This window comes from Phasianus colchicus, chromosome 13 (assembly GCF_987193195.1).
Source record: "Phasianus colchicus chromosome 13, bPhaCol1.hap1.1, whole genome shotgun sequence".
Taxonomy (NCBI): domain Eukaryota; kingdom Metazoa; phylum Chordata; class Aves; order Galliformes; family Phasianidae; genus Phasianus; species Phasianus colchicus.
The window spans coordinates 9,112,501-9,133,697 of record NC_143448.1 but is presented as its reverse complement, the minus strand read 5'-3'; the positions used below and the strand labels follow the sequence as shown (position 1 = coordinate 9,133,697).

The following is a 21,197-nucleotide window of genomic DNA, read 5'->3' as shown; positions in this document are numbered from 1 at the left end:
AAAATGCAGTCCAATGACACTAGTCATATGAATTATCTGTGCAAGGATACCACAGTCTGATTATAAACACGCTTACAGATTTTATGGCTAGAAGGGACAATTATGATCCCCTAGTTTATCTGCTGTACAAAACAGGACAGAGACCCTCACATGGTAATTCCTGCATCAAAGTCACAACTGCAATTTGACACAAACCATACTTTTCTTATTTTAAATATATTTTATTCACAGCAATCAATATGTTCAACATGTCCTTATGTAAACTGTTAGATTGGTTTATTATTTTCACTGTTGCCTTATTTCCAGTTTTTATTTGTCCCAAGTCTGTTTCCTATACTGAACCTCACAACATCTTTTCCCTAGGACACTAAATGATTTGGTTTTTTAAATCAGAGATCTGTTCCCTGAGAAAGGTACTTGCCCTCATCTCACCAGCTTCTCTTGCTCCTGAGTGGAATACCCTTTCCCATTATCAAATGTCCTTTTAAATTATGGGTACCCATTAAAGCTTTGATGAAGTTTCAACTAGATAATATTCTTATAAAAAACTGTTTACATCCATAGCTATAGCAATCAGCTAACAGCTCACATTCTATTGCTTCTCTACCATAATCCTAGGCCCAGTTCATCAACGGCTCTAGTATTTGTTCCTCTACATTTTGCTGTTTTAAAATTCATATCGTTGAAAAGCACCCACTCGACTAAGCAACTAATCAGTCCCTCTCCGTGATTTTTAGCATTTTACCATTTTCGTGCCATTGGTAAATTTTATCAACAGTGATTTTATACGCTTTTCCAAATAACGATGAAATGCCAAACTGACTGAGCTGAGAGCACTGCTGTGGGACTGCTGGGTTATATGCCACTTCACCCCTGTACACCGGGGACTTTTAGGGGAATGTCATATAGAACAAGCTGCTTTCACAACACTTGAGAGAAACCTAAGTAACTTGACAAAACTTACTTTCATAAAATAAATTTGATTGGCATCAACTATGTTACCAAATCTTCATTATTATTTACCAAATTAGTTCTGTAATTTTACCCAAAACTTATAGGGTAAGTCCACCTATAACTTCAGGGCCTCCCTTGTCTCTGTTTTTGGAAAAACTAGAATAGCTCTGGAGCTTCTATCTGTTCCATCTTCTACTTTTTTTTTCCTAATGAATTTTAATGACTCAGAGGGCCCTTCAGCCAGGGTTTTTAGGACTTTATCTACAGGTTATCCAGTCTCATTCATTCTAAAAAATATTAAAATGTAGTGGGCTACAGTGTAACAGCCTCACTACTTAATGGTTGAACTGCATCACTGGAAAATACCTATAAAACCCATAATGCTTTTTTTCTGAGAACAGAGTAGAAGAGTATTCAGTCTTCCCTACTATGGCTGATACTTTTTTATCCATTTTTTATCCAGCATTAGCAAGATAGCAAGTGTTAAACTTGCCAGATCTACAGAATTTACCCTGTTCTCTGAAACCCTAATATCCACACCTGCGTTTTTACTTTTAGTTTCCCTTACCAAGTACTACCACACTTCTTAACTGTCCATTTACATTTACTGCTATGAGCTTCTTTATTTATTTTTTTTTTAATAGCCACCATGTACCTTTTAAAAAATCTGTAATGCCTTCTATACATCCATTCCCCAATTAATGCCCTCCCCCCTTTTTAGAAACCCTATTCTTATGGAGTTTCCCTATGCACTGTGCTTCTCTGCTCCTCAGCACAGTGAGGTCCGTGCATCAGCACCAGCACCCCACACCTAAAACTCCAGCAGCCAGCAGGGAGGTTTCGATGGACGCTCAGGGACAATGGAGGTCTCAATGGGATTCTACAATTTCTAAACAAGACAGTCTTCTTTCATGCAAAGCAAATGAAATCAAACATCTTATAATTCCAGAGAATACTGCTTAATGAAAATATTGAAAACATTTTATAGCATTTTTTATTTTACCATTGAAACAGTTATTGATAACCTATTTTATCCATTGTGCAGTAGATATTTTAGAAATGAATTGCTGTATGGTTTAATTAGTTCATTATTATGCCTATTCTTACATGGTAATTTCTTTTATCATTCTAATCATTCACTTCACACTTTTTAAACCAAATGGAATATCAAAGGTTCTGTAGGATTATTTTTGGATCCTGCACATGTTTCACCACACAATTAATCTGTTTGTCAGAAATACTAGTTAACTTCTTCCCTATACCACTTTCCTTTACCAGCTATTTTTCTCTATTCCATACGATGAAATTGTCCTATCCTTTAAGAGGACAGATGCTTTTGTCTCAGTGTATTAAATATTTTTCAATTGTACATGAGGTATTACAATAAAATATTTTAATTTTTATAAAGTTTTGTAATTGAATATTCTCATTTATTTATATCTCATCTACAACATTTATTTAGTCTTTTTACGTGTCTTTACTTAGTTAAAATGCAGAGAGATAAATACAGTTGCTCCTTTGCAGGGAAGATTCAGTACATTAATATAAACTGTACGCTAATTCCCCCAAAGCATATATATATATGTTGTAAAACTGAAGACTTTTTACACAGCTGCTTATTGCTAAACAGTGCCTTGTCCAGAAGGGGACAATCTGTGTCTCTAATTGCTGTCACTGAAGCTGAGATTCATTATGTGACTTTCCCATTAAAATGTGAGCATTAATTTGTATAATGAAATATCACCCACTGCAGTGTTCATTAGCCATGCCCTACTGTATACTGCACATTGTTAGCTACCTAGAAACTGTAGTTAATTTCACTAATGGATATTTCCCTACTTAGTGTTTGGTAGGAAATTTATACTGTAACATTACCTCTTAAACTTTTAAGGAAATTTAAATTCAATCAATTATTTTCAACAAAAGTTTGGGATGTCATTAAGACAGGAGAAAAGGCATGCCGCACAGTGTTAAAGATGGGGAATCTGGAGAAATCTAGAGAAATGAAAAGTCCTTTTAGTTCATCTTAGAAATGTAAGAATAAAGGATGTTCAATACCAAAATTGTCTCCTCTTGGAGCACACATACCCATTTTCCTTAATTATTCATATTGCTCATCCCACTACAAGCGCCTTCAGAGAATGGCAACAGGCAGTCTTTTTTTAGGAAGAAAATGTGAATTGAATTCATTTAAAACAGCACCATTTTTATCGTATTTCATCAATTCTTCTAAGCATGTTTTAAAATTGGCCAATCATATTTTCCAAGGGAAAATGCAGTTAACACCACAAATGTATTTAATACATGTAAGATACATATGACACATATCAAAACATACCCTCCGCTAATTGACGCAGCCTGGCTAAGCTGCTTCTCCCTGTTCTGTCTTAGGGTTCTTTGGTATAGCACAATTTAAACCTTCTTTAGGGCTATACTTGACTCATGCAAAGTGTTTTCATTACACAAGGGATTTAATTGTGCCAGTGACACAGGGAATATGCCTGAGCACCTAACAATCACAAAAAATTCAAAGTGCACTACATCTGCAGCGGTTCCTCAGTGCTAATGTGAGACACAAAGAGGTGCTAGAGCCAACCTGAGGACTGGTCCTCACATCTTATGTTGCTTGCCAAAGGCAGAACATACAAAATTGTAACTTTTAAAACACTTAACTGTTTCTATGCTGTCCGAAGTGCGAAGTACGTAAAGTAAAAAATCATGCATGACTCATTGGTTTTGGTGCGAACACAGAGCACTAAGGAACATAAAGAGATGCTCAGCTCCTTGAATGGTTGAACCCTAATCTGGTGCCTACAGAGGAGAAAAACATAAACTGTGGGAACTTTTGCATTTTATCGGTCTGAGATACTTTGACAAGTTTCCTTCTCTCAAAGTCCAAAGGCCCCTGAGCCTTCTGTGTTACAACCTTCACAACTGTACTACGGTTAGTTTATAACCATGAGGCTGAATCACAAAGTGGCTCCTCCACGTCTACTGCCTGCTACAACCTGGATCCAGTTTTCCCTTGTCCTGGACAGATATCCTGACTGATGGCTCTTTGATTCTTTTGGAATGCCATTACTGACACTCTTCTGAAATTCTTAAAAGAAGAGCCACACTATTCTCTGGCAGGCTGGGAGCAGAGAACAAAAGTAGTACAGAAAGTCCTACAGTCGTAGGCTGGGACTCCACTGAGTTTTTGGTGGCTGCTTTGTTTTGGTTTTGAGAAGGTTATATGATAGCAAACTGTACAGACACCGAGGTGCAGCGCTGAGAAGGTTGCAACCACATAGTACCCAACAAAAAAAAAAAAAAAAAAAGGAAGCAACCCAAGTCACCAGCCATTGCTTTTAAAACAGAGCATAGCACCCTTTGCTCATGAAGGATTAAACAGCTTCTCTAGCTTTTTCGGGCCAATTGCCACAGAAGCACCTCCTGGCTGGATCAGACTTCAGGTCTTGTCTTGGCATGCGTACCAAACCAACCTACTCATGTGCCTCCAAACACACAGATGTTCGAAGGAACCTGACTTCTGCTGAACTGCTTGAGCTCCTCTCTAACAAACAGGTGCTGTGAGAACAAGAACAGTAATTGAGTTAATGTAGTGGAGAAACACAGTAAAGTGTTTTTTATCAGACAGTTATATGATCCAGGCATATAATAAAGACAGAGTATGACATAAAAAGCAGGAAACTGTCCCTGGTACTGTGAGCTAACCAATATTTGTTTAATAACTGATATCTATTACATCATTTCCATTTAGAGCAATGCAACTTAATTTTTATTTAATAACTCTAGTAATTTGCCAATTTACATTTTTATAATATTTATTATGATTACTTCCAATATGTAAAACACTGCTCCATTTCAACATATTCTTGTCATTATTTACAAATACTTTGTTCTCAACCTAATGGAAATTGATCTTTATCTATTTTAAAATTATAATGCCTTTTAAATATATTGCAAATGTTGTTTTAACATTCTGTATGATGTTTTCTTTTCCTTTTTTATGTGATACTTTACATGCTTTAGTTGTTCTTGTTTTAATTTTGATTAGTAAGTTTTAATATAAAATTTTAAGGAATATTTCCATTGCAATTAATTCACTTTCCATTAGTTCTAAGCCACAAACGCCAAACACGTGATCACTGCCATCTCTAATACAACAACAAAATGACCTCTATATAATAAGATAAAAGAAAGAGATGGGTATCCTCAGGTTATTTTAAAGAATTTTCCTTTGCTTTTCCATTAGTAAAAATGTCAAATTGTTTAAAGCTCATAGTTACAGGATTATTTCCCAATAAAATAACTGTTTTTATTTTTGCAGTGCTGGAGAGCACACACACAGAGTTTGTACTGCATTAAATTTTTCTTACCAAGCCCAAGACATAGAAAAGCCTATTCCTGCCCTAAACAGACTGCAATCCAAACAGAGACTGCATTTTAAAAAAATATCTAGTAATAATAAATCTCAATCGCAAAATGTAGGTAAAAGCACTGCGGTCAACTCCTACTCCAAAGAGAAAAATAAAACAAAGAAATTTTTTCATTTCGTCAGTGAAATGTTTTCATTTAAATAAATTTCAGCCTTTTTTGACAATTTTTCAAACTCGGGTCTTATATTCACAAAACCAATATTCAGCATTACACCTGTGCAAGCACATAGGAGAAATGTGATTGCTGGTTTTGAGAAGGGAGGCCAATACTTCTCATCTTCTATCTCCGTGAAATAAAAAATTACAGTGACATTTTTCACATGAGAGGTACAACTGGAAAGTATTTATTCATGCAATTTATTTTACCTATTGATCAGAAAAGTAGCAGTAACATCCTGAAATTTCTTTAAAATGCTGTAAAAATAAAATGACTGCACATCTGCAGTGCCCACTGTGCCTGCCTACAAAAACAAGTGTCCTAAATCTCCAGCTTTGCACACTCCCTGAAGCTCTATTGTAACATCTAGGAATTGGAAGAAAACAGCATCAGATTGACCATATAAAATGACATCAACAGGATCTGAGGATACTAATATTCTGTAATTGATCTTAAATACAGATACAATAGCACTTCTTAAATCTATACTATGTCTACCAAGCACGTATATGCTGTTAAGAAAAGGTAGTATTATAATTAAAATAGCGTGGTTGTATTTTTCTAGAATCTAGAGCAGTGATACCCAAAAATAAAGAAAGAATCTAGACCAGTACTAATTCTCCGTAGGGTAGAAAATCTGGTTTTGTTATTAAAGTAAAACATAGAAAGTTTTATCGTGCTGCAAATCTCAGTAAGTTTTATTACAGACAAGTGGTAAGTTGAGTGAGTTCTAATGCAGAAAGAAAAAAAAGCAGATCCATGAAGCTGATGTATTCATAGGAACAGCGAGAGGTTAAAAATGAGCATGTTAAATGGAACAAAAATAGTAACTGAGCAAAACATACAGAATCCCTAAGTAGATGCTAAGGAAGGCCTTTGAAGCAGTTAGTATAACTAAGTCTGAAACCAATAGGCTTATGCCTATTGAAGGACAAGGGTAATTGAAGGAAACAGTGATGAAGCAGGGAAGGAGACAGAAATAACCTCAACTGGGAAAAGACGATTCTATTAAAGTGGTCTTTATCCAACAACACATTCCTTGTGCTTTTATTTAAGACTGTCATATGTCTTTCTCAAAAGACTCTCTCCAGCTAATGAATCCAAATCTACCCTGGGAATTAAGGCTCCTAGCCGCATCGTATGTAAACCCCCACACACACATCGCATGTGCTGTCAGTGCTCCGCTCCTGCCGTTCCTCTCACCTGTATGTATTCTCAAGTGGACCTTTAAGTGATGTGATGTTCTGAATGTTTTTCCACAATATGGGCAGTCTTTCATGGCAGAACCAAGGCTCCTGTCTCTCAGTAAAGCTGGCTGCTGGACTCCTACAGATCTCCCAGCTTCTTCTCCAATGTCTGCAACACAGAAATGATCTCACATCACTTCAGCACATGTCAGAAGTTTTCTCACTAAAACTGCTAACACAACACAAAGTTAAACATGTCAATACTACACCTGTCTACTTCATTCTTTAAATCTGACAGAATGCTGACAATTCATGTATTTTCTTGTTATTCTCTTAAATTATTTCATCTTTCCTATCATCATTTTAAGCAGCATATGGTACCTTTATATTGAACTGAATTATACAAGAAAAGAAACAGCTGTGTCAGCAGCTGGTTTGATTTCTTCTTTTGCTTAGTTCCTATTAATTTTTCCCCCAAAAGTTTTAAATTGTTGTTTTGTTGAGTCTATTTAATTTGTAAGTATTGTAAAAATATGCGTGATTTTAGAAGGAAAAAGTTTGCATCAGCATCAGTTAAAACCACTCATAAAAATAGATCCACAGGGACAGGCAGACCAACAGAAATGGCAATGCCTACACGCAAAGCTAATCAACTTTCTTGCAATGCTCCAGCGTCAGAGAAACAACGTGTGACCTGGTGAGTGACCTCATATCAAGGGAAAGCTGATGGAAAATCCGGTCAGATGAGAGGGAACTCCTTTGACCCTTCACCCACAGCTACCAGGCTTTCTCCTTCCATCTTCATAGCTACACTTACTCTTTGCATTGCAATACAATGGGTGAAACTCCAGGACATCTCATCTCTCTCGCCATAGGAAGAAACCATAATTCTCAGCCATTCTGAAGAAGCTGCTATTATTCAAGCAGACTATGGACAAAATAACTTAGAAAAAAACTGGCACAGAAATTACAAAATGTACAGTGTTTTTAAGAAGTCATTACTCACACCACACAAGACTCAGCTATCATCTTGTACTTAGAGGGTCATGTTATATCACATATAAGTATCAATTAACATTATCACCAAAAAGTACCGCGGCACACGCTGAAATTCTGAGATGGATTTACGACCGTGGGCATGCAATACATGTGGGCACAGTTCCAGTCCTGGATGCAAAGGCTGAGCCACGTGGTCTGTGTTGAAGGAGGGAGTATATAGTTAAAATCTGCATGTACAGTCTCAATTATTTCAACCATGAACTACTGACTGAAAATGCTTGGTCTCTACCCAGCTGATATGAAACTAAAGCTGTCAGGAAACACAGTGCAGTTTATGCAGCATTTCCCTTTAAGTGGAAGTGATGGACGTAAGAAAGACTTAGACATTTTGCTCTAATAAAAACTGCTCACAAAATAGCAGAGATCCAACTACCACGTGCTGGAAAAGGTAAAACTAACAGGCACTACATTATTTATTATTATATGGTCACTCTAAACAATTTTGCTTAAAGTTGAAATAAGGGATGATTCAGTGTGACAAAAAATGTACAAATGCTCATCTTAGTCATGCGTGTCATCAAGTGATTGCTAATTTTCAAAAGTCAAAATCTGATTCTAGAAATTGACATTCTTGTTTAATATTTTCTGATTTCTCTTAGGCTGCTGGGTTACAGAACACTATTTAGGTTTACAGGGCTAGTAATTGTCACTTTGAATTATTCACAAGTATGTGAAAGAACACAATGCAGAGTGCATTGTGTCTTTCAGAACCCAGGAAAACAGATATAGGTGCCAGTCCATAATTCCAAGCTTCCTAAAGAGTTTAGATTTTCCACTTTATTGTTCTCCTCCAAAGTTGTATATATTCATGTCTTAAGCCGCTCTGGGAGAAAGAGAATTCCTGACTGCAAAAAACATTTGTGAAGTGCAAAATACAGAATACATGATGATAAATTGCAGGATTTTATTTTTGTTTTCAATAAATACTATATGAGCATTATAGATAAATATATAGATAAAGCTAACAAGCCACTCAGGAGGAATTTACAGAATAAGTCGACTGGTTATGTTTTGCTATATGTCACTCTAAATGATGGCCTGTTATCCATTTGCCTTTTATCTTTCTATCTAGAATATGTGTGGCCCAATAAAAAAGAATAAATTTGTAAGATAAACAGCTCGCTTTGCAGATTTAAGAGTCTAATTTTCACTTTACACAAAATTGAATTTTTTCAAGGCAGCGAGACGATGGAGTTTACTCTAGCACTAATCCCTCTGAAAAAGCAAACTGAAAACAACAATGAAGCAAAGAAAGATGTGGGTGGTCTGAAGAGTTTTCTTTTAGATTTAAGTAGACATACAGTAGATAGCTCCAAAGGCTTTACTCCAACAGGGGCCTTACCTTGAAGAATTTTTCTTCCCACAGTGAAAGCATTCCTAAGACTTTAAAGCTGGGCTGAGGGGTTTTCTTTTGAATTCCTCTGCCTACAAAGCCCACCGAAGCACTGGAGGCCATCACTACCTGAATGAACAGCTTTACATCTAAGTCCTTTTATTTCCAACAATGAAAAGATATGTTTAAGGCTGTCGTCTGTCCCCATCGAATACTAACCCAGCTTCGTCTTACTAAGGCTCTCTTTTAGCAAAGTGTACCTATTTGTCAAGGCACTTAAGTTTAAAATGCGCTTAGCTTTAAAATGCATTTACATCTCACTGCTGTCAAGTTTATTTTAACACTTTCTTAAAACAATACATGGAAAGCGAGGGAAACAAAATCACAAAACAGGAAAAGGATAAATAATTAGCATGGGAAGAGTTACAAGGCAAACTGATGAATGCAGGCTAAGGCAACAATGGTGTATGTGCAGAAACAAAAACATTCCCCCTTATTTATTCTCAGATGTGCCCCTTTCTCCTGCTATTGTTACCCCCTCTGAAGTACAAGCTCTCAGTTACGTTAAAGCATGCAACACTTTCCTAATGTTTTACAGACCTGCACAACTAGGATAAGCCCCACCAAGTCCATCTAATTTATGGTTTACTTGGGAACTGAGCAATGGTTTTCAGGCTGCTCAATTCTGAGGATAGAAGATCAGGAAGGAAAGAGAACAGTTACTTATCCTGCAGTCATTGTGGTTCATTGAGTTATGTGGTCTACATGATGTGCACTTGACGCACGTGACATAAGACTTCTTTTTTTACTACCTACTTCCATTACAGGCAGGTCTATGTCCTGAATGTCTTCCGGCCCATTCCTACCTTTCCTGATTCAAGTGCAGGAAATAACAGAACCACGTATGAAATATTGTATAGATGTACAAGCTAGAAGTGATGCTTCCAAAGCTTGTATTTGAACTTACTTTCACTGAGCTTTCCTTTCGCTTCCCTCACAGCACAAAGAAACGTCCTCATTCAGTTCTAAATGAGAAGCTGGTCTTTGTGCCATACCTTGGGTGACCACAAAACGAAGTCAGTCTCAAGGCCAGAGGCTCACTTAGAGGCAGGCAGGTCACACCAACCCAAGAACGGCCATCCACTCACCTGCACTCTGGACCTTAAACTAACAAACAGTAAAAGCAACTATGTCTGGTGCAACACACTTCACACCTTAACGGCGCCATTCTCCTACCAAGGACACAGAGACAACTGCCAGTGACTTTGTCTTGAAAAGCTGCAGTCCTCTGGCTGTGCACTTAACCATTCCATGTCCTAATGGGAAAAACGCAAGGAACACTTCAACATCCACTGTGGAAGCAGTAATTAGCTACGTAACCAAAGGGCCAATTTGGTCAAAATGTGAATAAACCTGTTTGGCACACAGTCGGAAATGAAAATTAAGCAACCACACAAAACACAAAGAAAAAAGAAATTGAAATTTCCCCAGTTTTCTGCAAGACCGGTATACCTTTTGGGGATGAAATGAAAAAGGTGATTGGAAAAGGACTGATTGCTTTTGTAAAAAGAAGCATGTTTTCAGTTGGTCACTGACTGCAGTCATGTTAGCAGCACATTTTCAAAGAGTCTTCTCCATACGTATCCTTTAAATTCTGAAAGAGAATTTATTTGCTGCATGTATGTGCAAGCACAGGGATTCACAAAGAGGCACTTTCATAATTGCAGTTCTCACACAGACTAAATTATCAGTGAAGTCAGTTGGAATTTGCCAACACAAGGATTGCCAAATTAGCCAAAAACAGGCAATCACATGGAAAAGGTAATCAGCTCACAAAATAGGTAATCACGCTTACAAATATATGTTTGCTCTTGCACATTTTTCAGGCATTATTAAAGAACCGTTTGCAAATATGTCCAGAAGCTTTTAAAACTGCACATAATCCCACATTTTTTTGTATATTTCGGAATTTCAAAATATTTGTAGTTGTTTAGAACTGCCTGCAAAGTTAATGAAACATGATGGAACATGAGGAGGCAATTTTTTAAAGATCTATAAACCACTTAGATAAGCCCACTTTGTATACAATTACCTTAGCAGGAAAAATTTTATTCTCAATTTGATGTCAAGAAGATAGTTAGAAGATATTCAACATTTTAATCCTGTCGCTGCTGTCATCATTATGCAAGTATGCCTGGACTCTGACCACCTCGTTCCCTGGAAAGCACTCAAGTGTACACAAAAGTTTCTGGGAAAACATGCTTTACCTTTATTTCCTTAGAGAAAGCTTGAATAATACTGAAAACAGGGATATAATTAATGATATTTTTTCAGCTACCTGGAGTATATTCAGTTAATATGCTTAGATGAAAATGGCCCAAACATTGGCCCAGTGCTCACAATTTGAAATTAGAATCCTTTTAGCAGATGTTCCTACACTTTTTGCTAGTGAAGTTCATGGCTTAAAATAAAAGTCTAATATTATTGAATATTACAGTTATATTTTAGGCCTCCGGAAAGATTTACTAATGTCTTAGGTCAGGAACAACTTGCTGTCTCTATTGTTTCATCAAGGATTTAGGTTTTACAATGACCATATATGGGAATCTTAAACTGTTGAGCATTAATATGGATTGGCAGAGAATTTGTTTAAACAGAGAGCTATTTTAGACGAGAATTGGAAAGGAGGCCCACTAGCGAGAAAACAGCATTCGTATTGTTTGTATTATTAGAAATAAAGATTATACCGAAGGTTCCACTGGTAAATAAAGAGATACCGCTTCTGACATCAGACTTCCCACTTAGCCCTCCGACCCCGCGAGCAAACAGAAGGCACAAACTGCACTGCCTGTGCTGCCGACGAGTGCATTAGCAGATTTAAATTTAAAGTACAAAGTAAATCTAACGTACAAACTGAAGCAAAATACATCAATTTACACGTAAGACTTGCCACATCCAGAAGTGGGCACACGGAGGTCATCACCAATACTTTTGGCCAATACCTTTGGCTACGTGGGAGCTCCACAGGTGTTATTTCAAGCACAGCAGAGGAGGAGTCAGAATATTCTAAGCACTTTCTCATTAACTGGTGACTTTGGGGAAATACACTACCCTAAGTCCATATTCTGGGCACATGACACACAGACAATGGGCTGCACAACAATACTGCATGTATGCAAATCTCAGGCATTATAGTAAGGATTTTTTTTACTTTAGTGAGCATTCTGACAAACACGCAAGCATAAAGAAACATCAGTAGACACTTAACCAAAATTAAGCTGTTTAATACAAAATGTTTCTTATCCTCCTCATTTCAATCAGTATCCCTACAGAGTTTTTGTTTTGGAGTTCTTAGTGGTCCTACTTTGCAAATTGTTATAAATCTTTAAACCTTTTGAGATAATCAAAGTTCAAACGCTGTTTCAGAGCACATCTTTTGAGTTGATTGTTTGAAGAATCCTGTGACCAAAAGACAAAATCAGACAGAGAACTCAAAAACCAGAATCACAGAATCATAGGGGTTGGAAGAGACCTATGGAGATCACCTAGTCCAACCTCCTGGCTTATTCACCATTCATTAGCTTACAAAGTTCTATTTGGACTGAGAATTCTTATTATTAAAAAAGATTTTTTGAGAGAACTATTTTAGCAATAGACCTTTTTAACCCCTTCCTTTTTTTTTTTTTTTTTTTTTTTTTTAAAGAAAGAAGACATCTTCAGTATCTTAAAATATCTTTCATTTAACAGTTGGCAGCAGGAAACTCACAGATAAACACTGGCCTGTGTCTTTCTCTTTAACCAGCTGAGTGATCCAAGCTTTTAATAAAGCTGTTCCAATTATTGTAAAAGTCATCTAGTACCTTATAGCCACAAATATTGACAGTTTATTGCACAACGCATTCATGACATTTGAAGGTCACATCATACATAATACATACACTTTTATAAAAGTGTCTGGAACAAAGAGATACATGATCAGCAATTACATCTTACCATTCAGGGTAAGATTTTATACTTATTTAAAATGAAATACTGTGTAAAATGCAAATCGTTGATAAAACACAAAATAGTTCATTTTTTTGTATTTGCTTTACTAACAAGTGATACTATGTCAGTTAACCAAAGAAAAAGAATGCAGTCTGTGCCCCAAGAAGATTACAGTTAAATAACATCACACACATTGTTAGCTCTCCAATAGAAAAAAGAAAGCCTTAAACTTTAACCCTGCAGCCATATATCTCTTCAACCCTAATGAATTCAGTGATGCTTCAACACTTAGATTTGAATCAGCACCTTAGCATGTTATTGAAATACTAACGTTGCTAAAATTTAATCAAAATGAAAGTGGAAAGAGTGCTGAAGAAACTTTTTAAATATTGGCATGTGCAAACATATCAAACATCATCATTTCCAATGCTCTTGACTTTTAGGGCCATTCTGAAATCATATGCACATGCACCATTATAATTAAAAATATGATTAAGGTGCAATTTATGCAGTCAGACCAGTGCAAAATCCTTCACTGGAGTAAAGAAGCATCAGGAAAACAAAACATGTGGCCATAAGGATGCTTGCTTTTTGTTGCCTGGTCTTCAGTTTCATGGCATCACTGCTCAGTCCTGGAAGCTCCAGCTAATGAACACTGAGCTAGAATCAAATGGTCATGGATCACTCTTAGTTGCTCTCTATCATGCTATCTTTGCTACTTTCTTTCAAAATCTTCTTTTCTAAGTCCTTTGCATGCAAGACTCTTGAACCACATAACCCCTTCGCTGGCTTTCCATTCCTGCTATTTCAATACCATGTCTTTGCCAACCCAATTCCGGAATTTGGATTTATAGATCAAAGCTGTTAAGCAGTTAATCACTGATAAGGTTCATGATATTCCACTAGTTTTCATATAATCTTTCCACAGGAAAGTGGATGCTTTAGAATAGGATGTACTTCATTTATTGAAAAACGGATCTGTTTGCTGTCTTGAATGTAACATTAGTTACTCTCAATGATGAGCTTCTGTTTGTTCTTGCTTCTTCAGAAGTGCACATCTGAGCTGCCAGAACACCTTATTGTACTCCCCCATAGAGAGCATGTTTCTTCACAAGCAAAACACTCTTTGGATCAGCTACTCTGGGCTTCAATATGCACTTATGGATCTTTCCTTAATATACTGCCAACGTTCATTCTCATCTTTTGTACTTTTGATAGCAATGTGAGCTCTCAAACCATCTACATAACTGACCTTTCCACAGTTTTTTCCTCCTAATTTTAAAACAGGCTTGGAGTATCCTGGATCCTCACCCAATGTTCATGCTAATAACAGTCAGTGGTTCACATGTAAATCTCAGTCATTTTCCTACCCAAACTCTTGACTCAGCTGAGTTAGTTTTGAAATGGGCTCTTGATTATTGACCAGATAGGATGAGGACTTTCCACACTTCATACAGACTGTTTACTGCTTTTGGTGAAAATTCCAGTGGGGAATCTAAGCAGAGAAGCTATCAAACTGGACCATCTTTTGGATTTGTATGTGTTATTTCTAGGCAGGTGTTCAGGTACCAGATGGCCCTAAAGCCCATAGTACTCAGGTTATAGCAGCTTCTACGGGCTGTCTGCATCATATTCCCATCTCTGAGATTTGCAGAGAGCCTACATGGAGCTTGATAAACACTTTTACCTAGCATTGCTCTCCTGATGCCAAAGCTAGATCAGATATCCAATTTGGGAGAGTTGCCTTACAGTCCCTCTTTAATTAAGTACTCCTAGTCTCCCACTCCTGGGATGGATTGCTACTGCTGATTAAGCTCCAGAAGTAAGGATCTGTGGAGGCAATTTCATGAGGGAGAAAATAAGTTGCTAGCTAATCAACTAAAATAACCACTAACTGGACTTCTGTGAATGAATATACTGCCTTCTTCTTGCTTCCATGCTTACCCTCTTGCTTCCACATTTCAGCATCTCTACGTACCTATAAAACAAACAGGTAAGGTGTACCTCAATATGACCTTTAATTCATTCCCAAACTACATTTGTGGGAAAACAGAACCATTTGGTACAGCATACAGGCTACACTAGGAAAAAATCCAAGACCGTTAGTAAACTGTAGAGAAGATGGTGAATCCAAGAGGAAGGGAGCAGCACTGAATGTATTCTGTGTAAGTTCCCCCCATGGGCCCAACAACATGGAGTCTGTGAGAGTCTAAAAAGCATAAATTAACATCCAGTTCCACACAGTGTTCAAAATCCATTAAATATATTTTAAAATTTGCTGAGTAATTGTATGGAAATGTTTAAAAGCCCAGCAACTCAAGCTTTACCTTGAGTTGCTGGGCTTAAACAAATCCTGTATATATACATATAATTTTTTCAAGCCAGAATGACAGACCTGGACACATTGTAAGTAGGTCTTGGGGCACGGGGTATTGTTGCAGAAGTTTTTGCAAACTACTGATTAAGAAGAACCCTCTTCATAATTACTATCTTATTACAGGGTGGTAAAATCAGGATAGAAGAGCCAGTAGCGGGTCATCAGATTTTGTATAAAATTCTTCTAATAAAGAAAAACATGAATTACTTAAATGTCACAGGATCATCTTTCCGTAGACCCCAGTGAGAAAGAAACCAACACTAGAATCAGTCACATAAAGAAAACTGTATGGGTTAGTGTAGCTGAATTACAAGTTTTCCTCTCAACAAAAAGAAAGAAGTAAAGACTGTCATTCTGTTTACAGTTACTGATTACAGGGGTGCTGACAGAGTCTTCAAAATGTGGGTAATGTCACAGCATATGATAGAACACATGGACAGACTATGACCGTACAGAATTCTTTACTATTTGTATTTTCTTACTTTTTACTTTCCAGTGCTATCAAACTAAATGACTGCTTTGATTGCCCAGTGGTTTTCTCCCATTTAAGTGGTACATGCCGCTTAAGTATACAACTTCCTTTGCAAAAAATCTGTATTTGAAGAAACACTTACGAGTAGTTCTGAACTGCTGAGTCTATTTTACCAACACCTTTTTTTTTCTAAAAATATATTAATTGCATGAGGTTTACTGTAATAAGAAAATATTGATTAAATCTGTTACTTCTAATCCTAAGAAGGGATCCTTTGACTGCTCGGTATTTTTTTTTCTCCTCATTGGTTTCACAGTGGATTGCAGACATATTGGGACCAAGATGTCTTTAAACACGGTATCATTTGAACAGGCTCATTAATTTTTTTATACTAATGATGTATCTCAAAAGGTACATTAGTAGGTCAACTTATACCCACGTTTTCTAAAATAGCCTTAGAGTACACTAATATGTATTACCATCGGTGTTACTATGGCACTAAAAAAAAATAAGAAATGCTGCATATGGAGCTGATATAACAATAATCCAATCTCCATTTCTACCATGAAAATATACAATGTTTCAATGAAACTATCCTGGTAAAGAAAGAGAAAAAAAATACTATTTTGAACACTCTCCTCTGATTTAGCTGAGCTAGTGGCAATAACGTGTTTAGGCATAGGCTTCAGTATGCTGGAATGATCCTGAAACTAATTTTGCATGTGTTGGAGTTGGACCGTGGCCACGCACGTCAGTATGCTGGAACAGAGTTATCTAAATCCTGAGCCTTATTTTACATGTGCTGGTGTTGGACTGTGGCCCTGCAATCTTTTAGGTCTCCATCTGTAGATATGAAAGCCAGGGTGTGCCCAGTCACTAGCTGCTGCTCGCTGCTTTCCTGCCACAGGCCATGTCGGAGCTGAATGCTCGGCAGCCACAGCCTTGCAGCTCCCTCCACCCCAGTGCAACTGGGAGCTCCTCTGAGGCCTCCTGGCCTCGTCAGCCTACCTCCAAAGCTTCTTTTCTGCCTCGTCTGGCATTTTGCACCTATTGCAGCTCTTGTATCGCTGTTTTCCTACATTGCTATCGTGCACCACATCAGGGATGAGAAATACCAACCTCTCAGACAGATGGTCCCACAGATCCAGTGAGCTAATTCCTATTTCCATACTAGGTAAATAGCCCACTAATTTTTAAGTAAGCTCACAGACTTATGGAAGGTCTATCAAAGCTTCCTAGCCTGACACTGGAAGCGGTCTCAGGTAAAAAGCAAAGCGATTTAAGTCCAGACAAAAGGCTAGAAGGTGTTTTGGAGAACAGGACGAGAAAAGATCAGGCACAAAGCCGCCACATTCCCTCCAAAATAGAAGGAACAGTGGAGGCACATAAAACTGGAGCACCAATGCAGACAACAGTGTGTAGTGCTGAGACAAACAAAGGTAGCTGCACAAAGTGCTCATCATCATCGCCCTAATGGGAACCAGTGACCCGGTGGGACATGCTGCCCATTAACAAGGAGCAAAGTTTTTGCATTTCTCCTTCCACCTGTTTATGGTTCATCCACGTTTATATTTCTACCTGAAATTAATAACCCTTTGTCTATATGAAGCCTGCCAGACTGAGGAAACAACAATAAGGTCAAAATTGCAAATCTGAATGAAGATCTAGCATTTCTTTCTGTGACTAGTCAGACACAATTTAGTTTATTAGCTGCCTCAGAGACAGAGAAAGACATATTTTAGAAGAAGGAGAGTTATTCCATTCCTTTGCTTATTAGCAATGTACTTTCTCAAATTCTATTTCCGCAAACTGCAATGGTAAAAGAAATTCAAAAAACAGGTAGTCTGCATGCACAGAAGCACCTTTTGTTTAATAAATAATTCAACCATGTATTCCTTTTTAATTTAAAAATGGTCTGACTGAATAGTCAACAAAGTGAACTAAAGTTGGCAAAATACAGTGCTGAAAAATTAAAAAGTGTATTCAAGGCCATATTCATTTGCTTCACTCCTACACTGCAGAGAGACTACTTTTTTTTTTTTTTTTTTTTTTTTTTTACTTTTTTTTTTTCCTTCTCCTTTTAGATTAGACACATACAGCAATGTGATGCTCATTTGATTTTGAAAGCTTCCTTGCCCTGGAATTAGACTCTCTCTCTGTTAACAGCAGAACAGCCACTGCTCCCTTAGCTCATGAACATCGCCAGGTATTCAGCCAAAATGTTCACATGAGCTCCTCTGCCATGCCTATAAGGGCCAGGCTTAGATATTGACCATCTTGGAAAATAGAAATACAGGAAAACGTTCTGGAAATATTCTGACCACCGTGTGGATGTTAGTTGCAGATATTAATAAGTCTATGGTAAAGTACAGGAAACATATTTGGCTGAAAAAAACTGTGGATAATGATACAGTTAAATCCATGCCAGAAGAAATAAATGCAATCAGATGAGTGTATTTGATACTGACTGATACTCTTGGAGAGAGTCAGACATGTACAGAACTATCTTAAATAAATGCTTGGTTTCTGTAAACCAAAATTCCTAACGATAAGCAGCTAGAATGAACAAAGTAAACAGAGCCAATTCTTCTATTTAGCCTTTAGCACCAAAATGTTCAAAAGAACTTCTTGAATCTCAAGGCAGACAGCAAGAAAAAAAAGAGGCTGCGGTGAAACTTCCTTTTTCAGATTCACGGAAGTGTAACCATTCTCCCATACAATCCGAAGTAGCAGCAGGTACAGAAAGTCTTCCTAATGAAGCACAATCCCTTAGTCTCCATTTTGCTGAGTGCTTGATTCCCTTTACTGAAAATGGCTTTACTATGATTTGCATCGTTTCTGATCAACACCTTCTGAATCACTGTCTGTTCTTGTAACCATCATGTAAGTGTTCACCAACACCGAATTACCAGCTGGATGCTCACAGGACATAAAAGGCTGTCAGAAAGTAACCTTACCTCAGAAAGGTAAGATATGCAAGAAAGAAGATCTTTACAGGGCAAGAGAACAGGGGAACATAACCCTTAAAAGGAGCTGACTTAGAGAAAATGACTCAGCAATACCACATCTTTCAAAATGGGTACATTTTTAATTTAAAATGCATCTGTTAGTGAGAAATGATTACAGACACAGGTCACATTTGGAAGAGAGAGGAGTTCACAAGTATATAGAAACATCTGTAACATATGGAGAAGGAGCAGGTTTTTGCCATTTTTTCACTATTCTGAAGTAAAATTACCTGCAGCATATAAGATGAAAACATTAAGTAGATCCAATAAGTGCTCTGTACAGATAGTAAAAACTGATAGTTTTAAGTGAAACTTACAAAACATTGGTCTGATGCGACAAAGATGCCTGTGAATTTAATGTACAAAACAAACCTCTAAATCTGGCAAAATATGAACAAAAGCACGAGGTGAAGTACAGAAATGTAGACACAAACTCCTATTGAACAATTCAGATGGACTTAAGATTTTCATTTTGGCTAACTACTAGCTTAAATTAAGCCATTATGCAATAAATACCATCTCAATCAACAGACTAATTTAAACCCTGAGAATGCAGGCTACTGCATTTGTGGAGACACATGTTTCCATGCCTTTTCAGGATGGTACTAGTGGGAGTCACTCCAACAGGCTGGCAAGGCCATGCAGAATTTGGTACATAACAAACTGGCTTGCAACCGCTAACATTTGAAAGCTGTCTACAATGGGATTGGCCAACCTAAAAAAGTAACGTATGGGGTTGAGAAAAGGTGAAAGTGATCAAACGAAACTGAAATAATTTCAAGTATTGCACTAGTACTGGCCCTTTTCTGGCTACAGGTACGTGATATTTTGCTACAGATATGTGCCTGCTCGTGGGAGTCGTAGGTATTTGTCGCAAAAGCAGATTCTCTTGACTACTGGGCAGTGGGGCTTGCTGATATATACTGAAATATTTTTAATAAAGGGTGAAGAACTGAACACTGTCACTGCTTCACAGTCAGTAACTCTATTACAATAACTTTTGTCATAAAAATGCAGCCAAATGATAATGATCAGGAGAGTAACATTATGTATTTAAAATAAACAATGATGGGAAGATGCAACTTACAAAACGCAGCTCAGATACCAGACAGGACAATGGTGAGTGCTGTAGACCAGGGGAAATAGCATTCCAGAAAAGAACTGCTGAAAGAAAATAACTGGTGCACTGCTAAAGCATGTGCTGTTCACAAAAACACAAACTATTTCATACTTTATATTCCAGGGTTCTTTTCAATCAATATTTGCTTTAGATATGTTGAATCACTACTCATCTGCTAAGATATTGGATTTGTAAGAGAATCCACATATATATATATAATATATATATATTTAGTATAAACATCCCATCTCTATGATGGCAATTTCCATTCATAGCTTGACAACTAAATGTTGCAGTGTTACCTGCATCTCCTCTCTGCCATCTCATTTTTTTCCTTAGGGAAAAAATAGCATGGAAATATATTTTGTCATCTTTTTGAAAAAACACAGATGTAATCCACCTATGATGACTGCAACTTCTGAATTAAAGCTGAGATCCAAACCAGCAACATTTTAATCACAGCTATTACAACAGCTGAAACCAAACACAGTGATTCTCCATACAATTATCTTTATTTCGATAATACTCTGCAAGTTTCCTGGATGAGAATACTTTATATTATTAAGCATTATTGAAAATATTCCCTGACAATGATGTCACTCAAGAACCAGTCAAAGCAGAATTATATATAGAAGGTGGTATGCATATTTTTTCACCTCTGTGCAGAAGTTGCTGGACAAGAAACATTTAAAATATCTGAGGTTCTTCTGATGGCAGACAACCAACTGTATGGGGTCAGACAATAGTAATGGACTGTCAACATCACAAGCTAACCACCTGCCTCCATAACAGGAGCTCTGGTGGGCACTGTCATTTGAGGGAGGAATGGCAAACTAAGCCTTCCCACAAGGACAGGGCGCATCAGAGACAGGGCTGAGGCACCCAGGGATCAACACGTCAGCACGGGGAATCCACCTGCACACCAACAGAAGCAAAAAAGACCAAAGCTTTCTCTCAAAAGAGATTTTCATTAGCCTGCAACAAGCCTCTCTCTATTCTAAAACAGACAGAAGTTTAGTAAAATTACAATGAAGAATTCTCTATACAAGTTTGATGCAAGTACTCATAAGAGCTACTGTTTACTATGGTCAAACCAATGAT

The 21,197-nt window shown here is 37.3% G+C and overlaps 1 protein-coding gene across 11 annotated transcripts in view; it reads right to left on the bottom strand.

Annotated features, from left to right (window-relative positions):
• ZNF536 (zinc finger protein 536) overlaps positions 1-21,197 on the bottom strand; it is a 325,753-nt gene that overhangs the window by 112,882 nt on the left and 191,674 nt on the right. For all 11 annotated transcript variants that reach the window (XM_090149294.1, XM_090149293.1, XM_090149296.1 and 8 more), the window contains one exon: positions 6,757-6,909. In XM_090149294.1, the coding sequence (XP_090005420.1) occupies positions 6,757-6,909 (153 nt within the window). The remainder of the gene's footprint in view (positions 1-6,756; positions 6,910-21,197) is intronic.